Source organism: Siphateles boraxobius, unplaced genomic scaffold (genome assembly GCF_051911475.1).
Source record: "Siphateles boraxobius isolate OS27281-9 unplaced genomic scaffold, OSU_SipBor_1 92, whole genome shotgun sequence".
In the NCBI taxonomy this organism is placed as follows: domain Eukaryota; kingdom Metazoa; phylum Chordata; class Actinopteri; order Cypriniformes; family Leuciscidae; genus Siphateles; species Siphateles boraxobius.
The window spans coordinates 655419-675000 of record NW_027509222.1 but is presented as its reverse complement, the minus strand read 5'-3'; the positions used below and the strand labels follow the sequence as shown (position 1 = coordinate 675000).

The 19582-nt window shown below is 37.6% G+C and overlaps 1 protein-coding gene across 2 annotated transcripts in view; it reads left to right on the top strand.

Moving 5' to 3' along the window:
• fstl4 (follistatin-like 4) overlaps positions 1–19582 on the top strand; it is a 250099-nt gene that overhangs the window by 218999 nt on the left and 11518 nt on the right. The window contains exons 10-13 of one of the 2 annotated variants that reach the window (XM_077224802.1): positions 10709–10843; positions 13146–13172; positions 15445–15563; positions 16100–16249. In XM_077224802.1, the coding sequence (XP_077080917.1) occupies positions 10709–10843; positions 13146–13172; positions 15445–15563; positions 16100–16249 (431 nt within the window). The remainder of the gene's footprint in view (positions 1–10708; positions 10844–13145; positions 13173–15444; positions 15564–16099; positions 16250–19582) is intronic. The other variant, XM_077224803.1, reaches the window with a different exon arrangement.

Sequence of the window (19582 nt, the reverse complement as noted above, 5' to 3'; positions counted from 1 at the left end):
AATACCATTATAGCAATTCAGGTACCCCTTTTCCACCAAAAAAGAACTGGTTCGGAACTGGTGCTGGTTCAAAGTTAGTTCGGAGTTGGTTCAACTTGCGAACCTTCTCAGAACCGGTTTGTTTTCCCACTGACTAGAGCGCCCAGCGAACGACGTCGTTACGTCACTGTGTACGTCGCCATACAGAAACGCTAGCAAGTACATTATTTTGGGATTATCTCTAACTTGTGTACCATGAAGGCTTTAAAAACAATTGAAATAAGTAAGTCTTTTAATCTTTTCCTTTGATATGTAATAATTTCTGATTAGTTATGTACCTCTGTCTTGTGTCTTTTTTTTCTTTCCGTTTATTTGTTCTATATTTTGACTGTTTTCTTCTTTGCTTACATAATGTTTTCAATAAAAAAATAAAATTTAAAAAAAGCTAGAAACGCTTGCGCCAACTTCAAGCATAATAATTACAATGGTGGACTACATCGTGTTTCTGCAAATGTTTCTCCTGGCTTTGCGGTCATAAAATATGTTTAGGACACATCTAAACCCGCCTCCAGCCCCGCCGTAAGCATGACACGGTGGTAAAAGAACGGTTCTCTGGTTCTAGTCCAGCAAAGAGTTGGTGCTGCTTTGGAACCAGTTTTCCTGGCCGAGAACCGGTTCTTTGGCTGTCGAAACACAAAGAACCGGTTCGCGAGTAGGCACCGGCTCCGAACCGGCTCTCAAAATGCTTTGGTGGAAAAGGGGTAAGGGTGCATTTTTATAAATATAAATACATTCATGGAACCATACGACTGAACAATTAATACTTATAAATCAGTCTATAATGGATTATGAGCATGCGCATTAAAAAAAGAAAATGCATGACTAAAAATAATTGAAATGTAACTATAACAGTTCTAATAATGCAGTGTAGGTCTTTATAAATATATTTATAAAATAGTGATACTTCCTTATAAATAAGTATAAATGGAGCTATAATGCATTATAAATATGGTCTTCATAGAAAGTGTAGACGCAGCAGTGGATTGCATCTGTGATTGTGGGAGTGAAGCTGCGGATCCCTGTAAGGACGATGATGATGATGATGATGATGATGATGATGATGATGATGATGATGATGATAAAAACAGGGCATTGACGATGGCGGGCAGTAAACGTGCTCTTCTGGAGAGGTCTGTGGTGTGCAGCAGGAGTGCAGTATTGTTTACAGAGTAGCCCCTTATTAGATGGCACTTTATTGGTTGAGTGCGGTCCATTACACCCTGTAATAGGCTGTTATTTGCATCAGATGTTTGTGCTGCTTAAATTCTAGGTCTCATTTCCCTCATTTATTTGTTTCAGCTCCATCGTTTTTCCAGCGGTTCTGGTTATTTATTCATTCTTTGGAGGTTTAATATGACACAGAATGTTAGTGGTGTAGTTTAGATGAGCATTTGTGTTTCTCTGGCCATTCATTACTCATTTGTGTTGTGTGTGTGTGTGTCTGTATTTCTGTCTGCTTTCAATTCCCTCTGTTTTCATGCACACATTCATATTTTATAAGCGCTCTTTTAAAGCTTTCCTGTTTCTGTTTGTGTCCACAGAATTATGTGCAGCATCAAAATAAAAGACGATGAAAAATTCAATTTCACAGGATGACAAATAACACGCCAAGCTCAGTGCGGAGACACAATGTGTCATTTTGTGTCAAATGATTATTTTTATATTTTAGATTTCTATATGGAAAGATGGATGGACTTTTTACGAAGTAAAAAACGAGTCTTGACTTATACTCATAGATAAAGCAAGCTCAACAATCACAAACCATAGTTTCCATCAGGGTTTGGGTTCTACGTGATGAAAAGCTAATAAATATTATATCATTAAAATAATTTAAAATGAAAACAATCAAAATAAAACACTTAAACACATAAAGATTAAATATGTGTTGCTAAATTATTGAAACATTAATGATCTCTGAGTTACGTCAAATAAATATTTAAGATCAAAGGGTGACAAAAAAATTGTGAAACGCTGGTTTAAATGAATTGTTATTTTTAGGTAAACAAAACTTGTATTGTTTTGGTGTGTTTTTCCAATTATTGGCAATTTTTCCTTTTAGGAAATAAACTCCTGTGTACATAGTTTTTGTTAACGAAATTAACACTATGATGAAAAAGTGTATTCATTTATATGATAAATAGTCTATAATAAATCAGGAAACTAGTTGAGGTCAAATAAACCCTGCATATGAGTCCACATTCTCTTGATTTGTCACCAAAAACAACAAAAAAAAATGGTGGAAAAAAATGACAACAATCTTTGCATTTATAATTTTGTAATTTTATGCACCATGATGAAAATCTTTTCATTGACTAAAACCTGACTAATCAAAATCAGGACAAGGTTGACTAAATATGATGACATCTAAAAGGTACATTTCATACAGGACTAAGATTAAATTACACAAAATATCAGCTGAAATGACCGCTACTCCTGTGCATTTATCTACAACAGTGACGCATACATCATCACTGCCAGAGGTGGAGATCACTGACATCATATATTGTATTTAATAGCATTGTGTGCTGGAAATTATATTTTTTTACGTTGACTCAAAATGATGACTTCTTTGTTTCGCTTAGGCACATTTCACAGCTAATATTTTACACAGACTGAATCTCACTTTTTGTGCATAATAAATGCAGAGATAGATATTCACCTTGATTTGTCATCACAGATCACGCCTCATGTTTCATCTCACGCTCCTCTCTGACACTGACCCTTAAATGCTGTTTGTTCTTGTAAGGTTTTGTTGTAAATCATACCATTCAGTACACGAGTTAATGCGTAAGATTATTTTTATCAGCATAAATGTATGGGGTTGAACTAAATATGAAAATACTGTACGAGAGAAAATGTATATTCTGTATATCAGGATCTGAAATGGTGGCAATTTCTTTTGTCTTCTGGAGTTTAAATGCCCCTGCGGTGTGACAAATGAATGTTTTAAAGGCTCTGAATTAATATGAGCTCACAGATACTGCATGCATAATAATTCTATGCAAAAGGCTAATCATTATTTCATGTCTATAATCCACTTGCAGTACATAAATGCACCTGATATGGAAAAATGAAGTCAATCTGCAAAAGAAAGTATAAAGAGTAAGAACTTTTGGGCAGCGATGGAAGCTCGTGTTTGAATCGAGTCTGAATTAGAGGATAGATGGAATGAGATCAATAGAAGGACAGGAAAGTAGAGTGCTAGAGATGAGAGAATAAAGGTGAAGTGAAGAGAGAGAGAGAGAGAGAGAGAGAGAGAGAGAACTCCACTGCATGTGTGTGTGTGATCTTTGTCGCGCACATGAAAGCGCTCGAGTGACACAGACAGCGTTCAGAGATGCTTGTGTTGTGATCAAGACAGATCTGAGACTCGTTGAACTTCTAGAGCAGCTGTCCAGAGGTGTCACACACGTACACACACACACGCGCGCACACACGCGCACACACACACACGTACACGCACACACGCACACACACACACACACACACACACACACACACACATACACACGCGCACACACACACACGTACACGCACACACACACACACGTGCGCACACACATACACACACATGCACACAAACACACACACACACACACACAGAAACACACACACGCACACACAAACAAACAAACAAACACACACACTCACAAAAAACAAACAAACACACAAACATACACACACACACACATACACACATAAACACAAACAAAAACACACACAAACACACACACACACACACACGCAGGCACGCACACACACCTTATGTTCATCCATAAAGCATTGTTATTATATTCATGCTCATTATTACTTCAAACGCTGAATCTTTTGGTGACCGAATCCCAGAATCGCGGAGGTGATGTAGGAGTGAATGATCTCATGAAGGTGATGTCGTCAGGATTCACAGGTGCAGAGATATAATGTGTACATGGTTGTTTGAGCTTCACTACTCTGTCCTCGTACTTGAGTTCAGCACTCAGACACAATAATCATATAGCCGAATCTCATTTATTATTAAATGATGGAGAAATGTTGTCAGAGACCCTTTTAATGACTGAAGAATTATTTATTCATGAAATCCATTTGGTAATGAAAGTAAAGTCATTTGCTATGCTTTTATGGCTGAATTTAATTAGCATCAAAGCTCAATAAGAATAAAAGCGAAACACCATCAAAGTAACATCATGTACTGTAGCATCGTGTGTGTGTGTGTATGTATGTGTGTGTGTGTGTGTGTGTGTGTGTGTGTGTGTGTGTGTGTGTGTGTGTGTGTGTGTGTGTGTGTGTGTGTGTGTGTGTGTGTGTGTGTGTGTGTGTGTGTGTGTGTATGTATGTGTATGTGTGTGTGTGTGTGTGTGTGTGTGTGTGTGTGTGTGTGTGTGTGTGTGTGTGTGTGAGAGAGAGAGAGAGAGAGAGAGAGAGAGAGAGCTCTCAAAAAAATACCAACCAGCCTTTAAAACTCACACAGATAGAAAGACACACATAGTAAAAACTGTTATCCCACTTTATATGTAAGATCTTTAACTAAAAGTACTAACATTCAGTGGCAGCTGGTGTGTTTTACAGTAGCGAAGGCACACTAGATTGTAGCAGTCTGGCGATTTTTCATAATCATGTTCTGTTTAGTTTTATTGCCATGTTCAGTTTAATTTTCCCCTTCACTGTTTTGCCTTTAGTTCTCATTCATTCATTAGTTGTCATGGTTCCTGATTAGTTCACCCCTGTTCAGGGGCGCAACTACCCAGTGTTAGAGGGGTATGCAGCAACAATTTTGGCGCCCCCCAATACACACACACACACACACACACATACATATATATATATATATATATATATATATATATATATATATATATATATATATATATATATATATATACATATATATATATATATACATATATATATATATACATATATATATATATATATATTAACAATGTTAACAAATAATACAAAGTTACAGAATAAACAGTTACAAACATATACACATACATACACACACATATATATATATATATAAAATAATAATAATCATATTGTGTGTAGCTGTCCTTTGTATCAAAATGATCATCCATCAAATCTTCCTTATCCCAGAAAATTTTCTTTTTTTCTTTGCAAATCCCTGTACTTGTGACAATGACAACAATGATGACATAAATCTCAATGAAAAAAAAAAAAAAAAAAAAACAGAAACAGATTTTGTCCAAGTGGTCAACAAAAGCCTCGTTGCTGTTTGCCACTTGATCATACATATTATAATACACAGATCTTTAATGAGAGAGAGAGATGTGACCCTAAAAACAGCTTCCATGTCACCCAGCAGATGTAACTATAGCTTGTATGTCTGATAGCACAGCTAACATGAACATACATGAATGGTAAAACAAAATCTATTTGTTTACATGATAAACCAGCCTTATTGCATAAGTCATGTTTTCCAGCTTCTAGGCATGTAATGTGCATGCTACCTTATATTTACCAGTTGTTATTTTACTTTAATACAATTGAGATATGTCATGCATGGGATTGGTAGGGTTTAACCAAAATCTAAATGTAGACATCAGCAATATTATTTTGCATTAAGTTAGCAAACACTTGCAAGTCTGTTAACATTAATATTTGCAAGCCTCCAAGCTTGTTAGCAAATCTACGCATGATTCCATGGTAAACCTGAGGTATTGCATTAGTTGTTTTCCAGATTCTTGTCATTTATTGTACATGCTACCTTATATTTTTTAGTTTTCAGCTCAGCAACCTCGGTTTTGCATATTCTAAACTAGCTAGCTCTGGCTGCTACATTCCCAGAGTTAGCAAACGTTAGTCTGTTAACATGAATATTTGCAAGCCTCCTCCAAGCACAGACGTCACATACCTGTTGCATTTCACCATCCACTTATTTAGCTGCTGTCGCATCCCTTGACATGCCATCTCCTTTAACCTCTTTCTTTTTCTATTTTTAGCCCCCGACCGCTTTTTTGCTTCATTCATCTTTTTCGAGTTTCAACGATAACGCACTCCTGTGCTGTTCACTCCGCGCTCACGCGCGCGCCCCCGCCCGCTCGCGATACCCTTCTATGTCAAAATAAATTCTATGATGGAATATTATGAGGGCGCCAGCGCCTACTCTAGCCTGTTAGTCCTCTAAAATTTATATAACTTTTTTTTATATTTAACTTATATAACTTTTATATAAATGTATATAACTTATACAAAAATATATTTTTTTTAACCATCGCTTTGGCGCCCCCATGATGCGGCGCCCCTATGCGCCGCATATAGCGCATACCCACTTTTTGTGCCACTGCCCCTGTTCCTTGTTCCGTTAATGACCTTGCTTTGTGTATTTAAGCCCTCAGTTTTTCTCAGTTCATTGTCTCACGTTAACATTTATGGTGGTCTCTGAGTTTGTTATTAAAGTTTAGTTCTACTGATACTCATCATTCTGTGCCATGCATCATTCTCATCTGTTTGGCTTACCTATAAAGCTCACTGTGACTGAACGTGAGACCCTCAAAATGAGTAACAAAAACAATAGCAAAAGGGTAAATATGGATATGCCTGCTGTCCGTCTGCTTCTACTTTAGCAGGAAGATCACTACCTCGAGGTTCTCACTAGGGACTTGAACTGCCGTGCCTCACCCTCTATCTATGCTACAGTATCCCCGGTTTTACAGACAAGGCTTAAGTCTAGTCCCAGACTAGCATGCATGTTTGAGCTGTTTTAACTAAAAGCAACTTGCACTGATATACAGGTCCTTCTCAAAATATTAGCATATTGTGATAAAGTTCATTATTTTCCATAATGTAATGATAAAAATTAAACTTTCATATATTTTAGATTCATTGCACACCAACGGAAATATTTCAGGTCTTTTATTGTTTTAATACTGATGATTTTGGCATATAGCTCATGAAAATCCAAAATTCCTATCTCAAAAAATTAGCATATCATGAAAAGGGTCTCTAAACGAGCTATCAACCTAATCATCTGAACCAACTAATTAACTCTAAACACCTGCAAAAGATTCCTGAGGCTTTTAAAAACTCCCAGCCTGTTTCATTACTCAAAACCGCAATCATGGGTAAGACTGCCGACCTGACTGCTGTCCAGAAGGCCATCATTGACACCCTCAAGCAAGAGGGTAAGACACAGAAAGACATTTCTGAACAAATAGGCTGTTCCCAGAGTGCTGTATCAAGGCATCTTCCTCAGGGTCCGGTCACCTCTTCTCGTTGTGCAGCGTTTTTTGCCACACTTTTTCCTTCCCACAGACTTCCCACTGAGGTGCCTTGATACAGCACTCTGGGAACAGCCTATTTGTTCAGAAATTTCTTTCTGTGTCTTACCCTCTTGCTTGAGGGTGTCAATGATGGCCTTCTGGACAGCAGTCAGGTCGGCAGTCTTACCCATGATTGCGGTTTTGAGTAATGAAACAGGCTGGGAGTTTTTAAAAGCCTCAGGAATCTTTTGCAGGTGTTTAGAGTTAATTAGTTGATTCAGATGATTAGGTTAATAGCTCGTTTAGAGACCTTTTTCATGATATGCAAATTTTTTTAGATGTTTTCATTTTGGGTTTTCATGAGCTGTATGCCAAAATCATCAGTATTAAAACAATAAAAGACCTGAAATATTTCAGTTGGTGTACAATGAATCTAAAATATATGAAAGTTTAATTTTTATCATTACATTATGGAAAATAATGAACTTTATCACAATATGTTAGTTTTTTGAGAAGGACCTGTATATTTTTATATATGTCAGTGCCATTGTTTTGTCTCAAGATGCACACCAGAAATGTTTTTCTAATATATGTTTATAAAAGCTACTTAAATGCCCGAATTGAACTAAGGCCTAATCCTGGCTTAATCTAAGCCTTGTCTGTGGAATCGGGTCTATGTCTCTGCTGGTTAAGCTCAGTTCCAAGTCTTCTCAGTCATCTCTGGTTAAGCTCAGTTCCAAGTCTTCTCAGTCATCTCTGGTTCAGTCCAGTTCCAAGCCTTCTCGGTCATCTCTAATTAAGCCCAGTTCCCAGTCCTCTCAGTCATCTCTAATTAAGCCCAGTTCCCAGTCATCTCTCGTTCAGTCCAGTTCCAAGTCTTCTCGGTCATCTCTAATGAAGCCCAGTTCCAAGTCTTCTCAGTCATCTCTAATTAAGCTCAGTTCCAAGTCTTCTCAGTCATCTCTAATTAAGCTCAGTTCCGGGTCTTCTCGGTTATCCCTAATTAAGCTCAGTTCCAAGTCTTCTCAGTCATCTCTAATTAAGCTCAGTTCCAAGTTTTCTCAGTCATCTCTAATTAAGCTCAGTTCCAAGTCTTCTCAGTCATCTCTAATTAAGCTCAGTTCCAAGTCTTCTCGGTCATCTCTAATTAAGCCCAGTTCCAAGTCTTCTCAGTTATCACTGGTTAAGCCCAGTTCCAAGTCTTCCCAGTCATCTCTGGTTAAGCCCAGTTCCAAGTCTTCTCAGTCATCTCTAATTAAGCTCAGTTCCAAGTCTTCTCATATCTCTTTTGCACCAATGCTAACCAGGTGCTAGTTCTGGGCTGGTGCTTATGCCAGTTCGGTGCTGGTTTTATTCGCCAACTATCTAAGAACCAGCTTGATTTTCCACAGACTGTAGAGCCAGAGTAGGGCTGCCTCAGTTGTCCTAGCAACGCGTCATGAGAATGAACGCGTCATTACAGCAATGGAGAACTACATATACTCTTGCTCGTAAAGGGAATTATAAGTTATGAAATGAATGTTGTGTGTTTAACATAGGGTGACCAGACGTAGGGTCTTCTTAGTCATCTCTAATTAAGCCCAGTTCAAAGTCTTCTTAGTCATCTCTGGTTAAGCCCAGTTACAAGTCTTCTCAGTCATCTCTGGTTAAGCCCAGTTCCAAGTCTTCTCAGTAATCTCTGGTTAAGCCCAATTCCAAGTTATCTTCGTCCAGCCCAAGTCATCTTCATCTTCACTCGTTCAGCCCAGCACCTAGTCACTCACATCGCTGTTGGCTCTGCCTGGCTCCAAGACTTCTACGCTGCAGATGGTCCTGCCCAACCTTCCACTCCCTCCTCCTCTGCCAAAAGATATCCAGTTCCTATGTTTCGAACAGTTGCATGGATCCGCCTGGGGCTTCCCAGTCATCAGATCCGGCTTGGCCGGCAGATCCCTGAACATGGTCTGACATCCCTCAAGCTCCTGAAACTGGACCCCCTCATAAGGACTCACTTTTTTCTTTTATGTATTTGCTTTGCGGCTTAAATGGCTTTCTTTGTTCACTTTTAGACAGAAAATTTAAAATAAAACAACACAAATAAGCAAGACAATATAAATATAATTCCCCTCACATCACTTGAAGCAACAGATCCATCCTTCTGTCCTTTTAAATGTCCGTGTTATAGAGCACTTACACCCATTTGATTGCTGTAGCCTATTATGTCCAGCTTAGGCGTGGGGTCTTCCTTCATTATTAATTAACATCATTCATTTGTAGCTGCTGTTCAAATGGCAGGAAAAATTAGATAGAGATAACACGAGCTTATGTATAGTATATGTGAAATGAGTCAAATATTGGTAAATGTGCCATCAAGACCGTGATCTGACACTGAGAAATGACTTTCATTGTTGTAACTTTAATATAGGTTTATTCGGCAATATAACATTGTATTTTGGCTTGAATAAACAAATGAATTTAGATGCCACCACATGAAACACATTTTTAGGTTACTTGACAAAGGAAACCTAATTTAAAATAAAAAGTTCTGAAATAGAAGAAAAGACATGCCAACTTTACCTTTCCTACCTTTGGTCATTTTTGAAAGAAAACATTTCTGCTGAAAAAACAAACACTCAATAAATCCAAGTATTGGACTTTATAACTGGGCACAGTATTAGCTGCACCACAGGGAAGCCTTTATGGGTTTTAAGAATGCCTTCACCCAAAGCTCTGTCAATGAAAAATGTTATTGGTAGACTGTAGGAACAAACACTTCAAAGTTACTTTTGAGATTTATGTTATTGCCCTGTAGGTGTTTTTTGATTTTGTTCGAGGCACTTTTTCTTTGGTTTGTGTGTGTGTTAACTAGGGATGTGACCGAAGCCAAATACCTTATTCGGAAAGGCACGGATAATGGCTTTAAAATTAATAATGAATTCTTCCGAATAATAGGAAAAATATTGAACAGTCACTCTTCCTGTTTGCTGGATAACAGCTGAGCCAGGGTTCAAAGCACAATATTTTACATAATCCTCCAAAATCACTACGCAATAATGAGTGTGTGAAGTGAATGTGTTTAAACTCCATGAATGAAGGATTTTTCAGACCGATCACAAATCAAATATTGCATTGCCATCTCTCAGAACTCAGAGCCTGCCAGAGTAATATTAATTAAAATACCACATCATACACATTTACAACTATATGTCTATTTAAATTGTCTCTGCTGGACACCCAACAATCCAGCATGAATCCCGTGTTGGTCCAGGCTGGTTTTGCTGGTCAAGCTGCATAGTCAAACTGAGCTGGTCCAACAGCACTCCTCACTCCTTAACCCGGACAAGCAAACCAGCATCCCATACCGGACCAGCCATACTGGATTATTTAGCAGGGAAGAGATAGGAAATATAGGGATTACACAGTAAATGCACTGGATCATCTAACTCTGTGTTGTTGTATTTCTTCAGCTAATGGCAGTGAGCTTCACATCGGTAGTGTGCGTTATGAAGACACTGGGGCTTATACATGCATCGCTAGAAACGAGGTTGGCGTGGATGAAGACATCTCATCTCTGTTTGTGGAAGATTCGGCACGTAAGACACGTGAGTGATGATATAGAATCTGTTTCAGCTAAGATTGTAATGATTATGTAAAGCTATGCACTAAAAAAAGGTAATATTTAACTTAAATATCTAGTTCAGTCATGAAACTCTACAGGGCTAATCGGTCCTTTACATGCAATCTGCAAGCAATCACATCATTACCGCATGGCACATGCTGATTGGTCTCTGCTGATCCCACAGCCAATGAGATTGCTTGCTCAGCATTTAAATAGTTTGGTCCAGTGTTTTCTGTAGGCTAGTTTCAAACTTGCTCTGCATCAGCAGCAATAATAATAAGCTGCAGGGTAGCAAGGCAACGCAACGCAAGGCAACGCAAGGCAACGCAAGGCAACGCAAGGCAAGGCAAGGCAAGGCAAGGCAAGGCAAGGCAAGGCAAGGCAAGGCAAGGCAAGTTTATTTATATAGCACATTTCATACACAATGGTAATTCAAAGTGCTTTACATAGAAGAAATTAAAATAATCAAAAGAAATCAGAATAATTAAAACAGTTTAGAATAAAAGATAAAATACAGAAATAACCAAATGAAATCAGAATAATTAAAACATAAAATAAAATACAGTGCAAACAGTCGGACGAACAGTGGCACAGTGCTCATTCAGTAAATGCACAGCTAAACAGATGTTAATGTTAGATGTTGCTAGTCATTCTTATGATGTAACGAGTACATCAGGTGTTATAGGAAGTGTTCCCGGTTCCGGCTGAGCTTATTTATGCAGCCTAACAATCACTTAACTGATCTGAATTAGAAATTGATAATATGTTGCGTGTATGCTAGGTTAAAGAGTCTAGATTTAAACCGACAGAGTTTGTCTGCTTCCTTAACGATGCAAATTTTTCATTTTGGGGTGAACTATCCCTTTAAATCAGGCAGAAAAAGCTCTTTATAGTAACATTTGCAGGTAACCAATTTATTACAGTGTGTTTTTAGTCACTAGTATTTTTGTTGTGATGATCTATACTGTATTTGGGAGAATCGTGTTGTTGGCTAAGATAGTGGTAAACTCTTGCACACTGTCGTTTGGGTTGCTGGTTCAGTCATTACTGGGAAGGATTTACAAGTCTGCTCACAAGTAATGAAGTCAGCAATGCGGGAAGGACAGTTTGTCATTAATAAGTTTTAATGGTTATACACCAATAAACATCTTCAGATGTGAACAACCCTGTGGTGTCTTTGCCCATAAGCCAATTCCTGTTTGGAAAATTATAGACATTTTCTGGACTGTTAAATTTACAAGTGAAATGAAGGTCTATAGATCTGATTATGTCAGTAAATGGGGGATTAGTTTCCGTCCACATTTGGCCTTAGTGGAGTAATACAATACCACCTTAACCCGACATTATTACTGAAACAGGTGTAAATCATGGATCCGTACCTTCCTCCCATGCCTTATTTCTTAATTATATTAGTACTTGTCAGTAATATACAGTAAGACATGGAAGACTTGCACCAGCATGATAAAACTAGAATGAATAAAAGTAGTGTTTTCTATCCATGAGTTTCTCAGGGCCATTATCAAAGTGTTATGATAAAATGTCCATCCGTCATATTGTCTGTAACACAATGTCTTTGTTGAATATAAAGGGCCTCATAAAAGACAAGTGACAAGTCCCATACGGAGAGGACAAAGGCTGGTCATTTTTGCATTCAAATCATCTCGAATAAGACCTTTGAATAAGTCTTTAATATGTTAACCATCGTGTTTGGGAGCTGAGAGACCTCAAGGCCAATTTAATATCTCAAAAAAATAGGCTTAAAATTGAACGAGCAGGTTGATATTTCATGAGGTTATGAAAATAAAGGGTAAAATTTCACTTTGATATCATGCCTCAACTGTTCCCAATGGAAATTGACTTAGTGAGTAGTGAATTTGGGGTCTCTGAGACATAAAAACATCAACAAAAGCAATGCAAAATATTTCTCTACTGTTTCTGTACACTGCTGACAGCTGTTTTTCTACACTGTATTTCTGCTGATTTCTGGAATGGATAGCAGACACGTTTCTGAAAAGTGCATGTCCAGTGCGTGAGACAAGGCTTTAGTAATATCTGGGTTTCAGTGAGCTCACAGGGACACACTACAGGAATCTCAGAGAAAAAGCACAGGGTTATACTGAAATGAAGTTCATCTAATCCAGAAGCCCATTTCCACCTTCAGGGCCTTTATTACTAGATCTTTAAGTCATCATATTAATGTGAAATCACTATTATTACAGACAGTCCTGTGCGTTTCTCTGCTGTCCACTAACTCTGCTCTGTGTTTCCTCATGCTGTCCATCTAGTGGCCAACATACTCTGGAGGGAGGAAGGTAAATAAATGTCTGATTATCTGTCTTATTAGTGTCCATTTTATGAACAAAAAACATTTTGAGAGACTGTGTATGGACTGAATAAGTTCTTAGTGAAATGAACAAATCCTGGCATATCTGAAACATGTGTTAATGTCCCAGTCGTGACAGCACAAAGTTAAGCTACCCAGACAGCAACATAGTGGCGGCCCAGATCCGGACCACATCTGGTACACATGTGTACCGGATGTGGACCAGATCTGGGCCGAACCTATGTTGCTGTTTGGGTACTAAACTATTACTTGGTGAAAGACTAGTTTAATGTCATTACTAGGGGTTTAACAATATATCATGTCACAATATATCGCAATACAAAAATGCAACAATATGTATCGTGGATAGTGACAATATGAATATGAGTTTTAGTGTCAATATACTATATATAATTTTGAATTTAATGTATAATAATGCAACGGGGGAATGTCTGTGGCTCCTGATAATGTCAAATGTCTGATGTTACCAGTAAAAAGTGTCTTACATTATTTTAAATATATCTAGTCAGTGAAAGAGTGCAAGCATTTTCATCTAAAATAATTCTGTATTTTCAGCTTCAGAATCATGAATATTGTTATTCTGGTGTCTCTATTGTTCTGTGCTTTGGGTTATTGACACCAAGTCCAAGCCTTTTCATTTATACACACAATGTAATATCAAATTTAGCATTTTAATCAACAGTACATTTTTTGTTAACCTTTTACCATATGTTTTGGAGTATCGCAATAATATCGTATCGTGAGTTCAGTATTGTGATATGTATCGAATCGTGACATGAGGGGATCGCTACACCCCTAGTGTTCATTACCATGAAGCGATAAGCTACTCAAGATCCCTTAACCGATCTTACCACGGTAAAGGGCATTTTACTCTGCCTGTGTCGTACCTGGCCATAGTACAGAGAAGAAACACAAATGAGAGCAATTTGAGAATTGTACTTGCCTTCTCATTAGAAAAACAACCCAATAATATTTCCGTACAGTATCAAACTGTGTAAGTCAGAGATTTCAGTATGAACTCATTCCTCAGATAATATGACCTGAGCATCTATGCACAATTTACATTTTATGTCAACAATTGACTCATTTGGATGGAAACTTGTTTCCGTCACAGAATAAAAAATAAAAAAGGTAATTGTGACTTTTTATCTCACAATTCAGACTTTTTTCTGACTCTGAATAACGTAGGATTCAGTTAACCCAGAGTTTAGAATGACCCAGGGTTAACTACTTCAAGTGTGGAAAGCCGTAATGTGTCACGTTCATCCAATGTGTGTGACTTTCGGCTGATCTCCAGCTCTAGCCATTTAAATACTGAAAAACCAAGTCTTCAGTTCACACAGAACACATTTTCAATGTAAACGTGCACTAGATGGACGTCTTTAAACATCTCACGTCACTCAACTTAAAATAAGTTAAACTTTTTTTAAATGCATGTATAAACCTGCATTTTTTTAGGGCGGTTGTAATTTGTGTAATTAATTAGATTAAAGTTTTTTTGTTTGTTTTTTGCTCCACTGACCTGCTTCTCGTATTTTTAACTGCAAAAATGTTTTCTGTGTGAGCCTGACTGAGCTTTTCCAACGCAGTCCCATGACGCTTTCTCTGATGTGTGGTTAGAGATGCAGCACATTGCTTCTTTTTTATACAAATCGTATGTTTTCATACTCCGCATTTTTGCAAAATGGCTGATTCATAAAATAGACTCAGTGTCACTTGCACATCATCATCATTCATAGGGGTGGTGATGGCGCAGTGGATAAGACACATGCCTTTGGTGTGAAAGACCCGGGTTCGAATCCACTGTGAGACACCAATGTGTCCCTGAGCAAGAGACTTAACCCCTAGTTGCTCCAGAGGCGTGCAACCTCTGACATATATATATAGCATATATATATATATATATATGCTATATACATATATAGCAATTGTAAGTCGCTTTGGATAAAAGCGTCGGCTGAATGAATGTAAAATGTAAATGTAATCAACACCAGCGTCATCGAGATGACCGCTAACACTGATCAGTCACAGCTGTGTGTTTCTACACCTTCTGCTTTCTGATGACATGACGTGAACACTCTCATTAGCAGCGGGTGTTTGCTGCCTGTGACAGACCAGGAGTCGTTGCAGGAGTTTAATATTCTCTGCTGTCTGACTGTGTGACAGGAACAGTTTTTTCAGCCCTGTTCTGTGTTGTTTTCTCTCAGAAGACGAGTAATGGCGTGTGTGTGTTGTTGTAGGGCTCAGTGTGGGGAACATGTTCTACGTCTTCTCCAGCGAAGGGATCATTATACTGCAGCCTGGCAATTGTGAGATTCGCAGACGCATCACAAGGACAGAGAGGATTCTGGGTAATGATGTAAGTCCTGGCCCAAACCCAAAACAATAGGAAGAAATAAGAAAATTTGATTAGTTCACTGTACAATTAAAATGTCCTGATAATTTACTCTCCTCCACGTCATCCAAGATGTCATGCCTTTCTTTCATCAGTCGAAAAGAAATTTTGAGGAAAACATTTCATTCAGACGATTTTAACCATCTGTGGTCTAAAAGTATATAAATGTTTATTTATGGGATTGTGTCGAGATTTTGAAGCTGCACTGAAACTCACATTTGGACCTTCGACCCGTTGGACTCCATTGAAGTCACTATATGGAGAAAATCCTGGAGTGTTTTCCTCAAAAACCTTCATTTCTTTTCCACTGAAGAAAGAAAGACATGAACATCTTGGATGATGTGGAGGAGAGTAAATTATCAGGAGATTTTAATTCTGAAGTGAACTACTCCTTAAATGACTAAGATTATTTGCACCGGGACAGTATTTTCACTTTCCTCCATCCCCCAAATTCTTATTTCTATAATGCACAAATTTATGTGTCCATATTGTCCCTGCAGGACGAGCTGTGTCCCCGAAGCACGGGCGTCTCTCCACACGAGTGTGTGTGGGCATCCGCGGTCAGCGTGAAGGAGAAGTACGTGTACGTGACCCAGCCGCTTCACAACAGACTTCTGCTGATCGACACACAGGCGCAGAGAGTCGTGCAGGTGAGGATGCGTTCCAGGTCGTTCGTATCTCTAAAGCCAGGCAGCAACATAGTGTCGGCTCACATCCGGCACACATCTGGTACGTGTGGAATCAACCGGCACCAGATGTGGAGAGCCTGATCTCATGAAAGTGCGTATCTATACAACGAATGTTATTTCTCGTGCCATTAATACGCCAAAAATAGTTTCCGCGTGCATATGATACGCACTTGTGTAATACGCACGCACTCCCCTAATCCTACCCAAGGGGTTTTCAGTGTGTATCATATGCACGCTAAAACCATTTTTGGCGTATAAATGGCACGAGAAATAACATTTGTGGTATAGATACGCACTTTCATGAGATTGTGTTGGATGTGGGCCGTATCTTTGCCGACACTATGTTGCTGCATGATAAAGCCTTTAGAATACAATTATAATGAACCTAAAATTCAAAATATCAGAGAAAAGAAAAAATGCCCCAGTATTAGTGATGGGAAGTTCGGATCATTTTACTGACTCTCTCGCTCGATCACGTTCATCAAAATGAACGAATCTTTATTTGAGTCATTTCGTTCATTTAAGTGGCTTTAAATGTTATGTTTTAAACAGCCGAATTCCCCGAACACATCCATCTATGCAATCTTGATCATATTTTGAAATAAGAAATCATTATAATGCAGCCAAAGATAATTTACAGGGAACGTATTAAATATCTAACAATATTAATGTACCTTCCGAGTCTTTGGTTCATTTGTCATGTGACACACGCAATGAATGTTCATGAATGACCCAACACTAGCATGTTGGGCGATTTATATCACATGATACCCTTCCTGTAGCTCAAACAGTAGAGTGTCAGCGTTTGCGACACCAAGGTCATGGGTTCGATTCACAGGGAGAACAAGAACTGATAAGAATGTAAATGTGTATCTTGAAATGCAATGTAAGTCGCTTTGGATAACAGCGTCTGATAAATTAGTTGTGCTGTTTTTGTCCTGAATAGCATAAGTGCAAATGTGATATTGAAGTAAGAATTGTCAAACCTATGTGGATCATTTGATCGTGAACCAATTTGATAAGAAAGGTTTGAATTCATATAGAGATGTCTGACTTGAATCCATGATTGCAGGCTATTTGTGACGGTATCAAATTTTCATATCACGATAATAAATTACGTTTTCATCACAGTATTGAATGAAGTTACAAAACTTTAGTGTTCTCCTCTTAACAAGTTTAATAACTTTTTAGTTTTTATTACAAAAATAACTCTTAAATTTAAATTACAATGAAATGTTTAAAGTAAACGTTTCAAACAGATTAAAGTGCAAAAGCAATATAAAGGGACAGTTCACACTAAAATGAAAATTAAGTTTACTCACCCTGATGTTGTTCTAATGCCTTATTCCCTTCTTTATTTTATGGACTACAAAAGGAGAATAAAAAAAAAAATCCCACTTGTGCTCGCCCATATAACGGCAGTGAAAAGTGACCAGCACCACGCTTTTAAAAAAAGATACAAAAGGATCACAGAAGGATCTCATGTGATACACTCGGATCACGATGTAAATCACAGACGTAAATTAGCCTGAGGCTAACTCTGGTACAATGCATCAAATGGTAACATTTATGTTTGAAATTGTACATGGTCCCTAATAATAAAATAATAATAAATAAATAAACTAAATTTTAAATCAGTCGATGGAAAAGTATTCTAAAAAATGCATTCTAAAAATTTAAAGTCATTCATAATAAGGATTTATTCACAGTATTTTAAAGGGCCCACGATAACAATACCATGCATGTTCATTATCATGATATATCGTAAGTCTTGTTTTCCTCTGTTTTTTTAAGGGAATCAACTGAGAATTTTAACTAGATTTTTCGTCACATCATGTTTTCTCCTCATATTTTACTCTTTCTCTTATCCAATACTGCAAAATAAATGAGTGTTTTTCTTATATGGATGAAGAATCAATAATACACAGCAACAGAGAACAATTGAAAAGCATAAGATGAAAGCGCTTCAGAAAGCAGAGTGTGTCGAGGGTCGTGTGGATGTCACTGGATCATGGCTAATAAATCCTTCTAACATGAACACAGATGCTCAGTGACGAATAAACTACGACAACGCCGTATGATCCTGAACATTCAGTGCTGCGAATTGCAAATGTTTTTTACATGATAATGCAACTACTAATGAGATCTCTGTTCGATCTAAACAGAAGTTGTTTCTTTTGCAAGTAAATCTAACTTTAAATCTTTCAGCTTACATAATGTCTTTTACATGGAAATCTGATGCAGTGACACCTTATTTCAGTTTCAACATTTGCAGTTTCAAAAGATGATTAATATAGCCTCAACACAAATGAATGAACTTCAGTTTAACATAGTTAAGTGTATGGAAAATTTAGAACAATGAAATTAATTTGTGATAAAATGTTCAGCATTTATGTTGCTTTAGCACATTTTAATTGTAACTTTTTGTTTTTTACTTTATATTTCTAGTTCTCAAGTATTGATTACAGACAATCCTAAGTAATATTTTAATCATGAGCTTTTTTCTTCATGAATCAAACACTATTGTAAGTTTCTCAGCAGTGATGACAGTAATCATATTAATGTTATTCAGATTGCGAGTGCAATTTTCACTTGGTTCAATAACAACAGTTTTAGAGGAAAAGGTTCGTCAGGCGCTTCATCTATAGAACCCTTCACATCATGAGGTAATTTTATGAATTTAGTTTTAATTCACTTTTAGTTTGATTTCATTAATTAAACAGCTTCATCACTTGAAAAATTTATTCAAATAAGTGTACTTCTTTAAAGCACAACAAAAATGATTATGCAATCATTTAGGACATGTATCCCTATATAGAACCTTTTTGGCATATAGGGTTCTTTAAAATTGAGTCCAGAAACCTAGGGTTCTCTATAGAACCACATTAAACCTTTCTAAGGCCCGGTTTACAGCTGGTATAAAGATGTGTTTTGGTGGATCGGATCACAAGTAGACGAGGGAGACACATCCCTGTTCACACCTGGTGTTTTAATCCGACTCTTTTGTCCACTTTCAAACACTTCTGTCCTGATTTCTTCAGAGGAGGGTCTATGGACGGGTAAATGTGTGAGCTTTTTTAGATCTTTCGATAGTAATGGACAAAATAAGCTCACAATTTCCATATAAATGCGAAAGAAAAACATACGGAGAACACCAGCTTTACATTTATGCATTTGGCAGACTCTTTTATCCAAAGCGACTTGCATTGCATTTCAAGGTACACATTTACATTCTCCTCAGTTCTTACTTTCCCTGAGAATCAAACCTATCATCTTCGCGTTGCAAGCACCAAT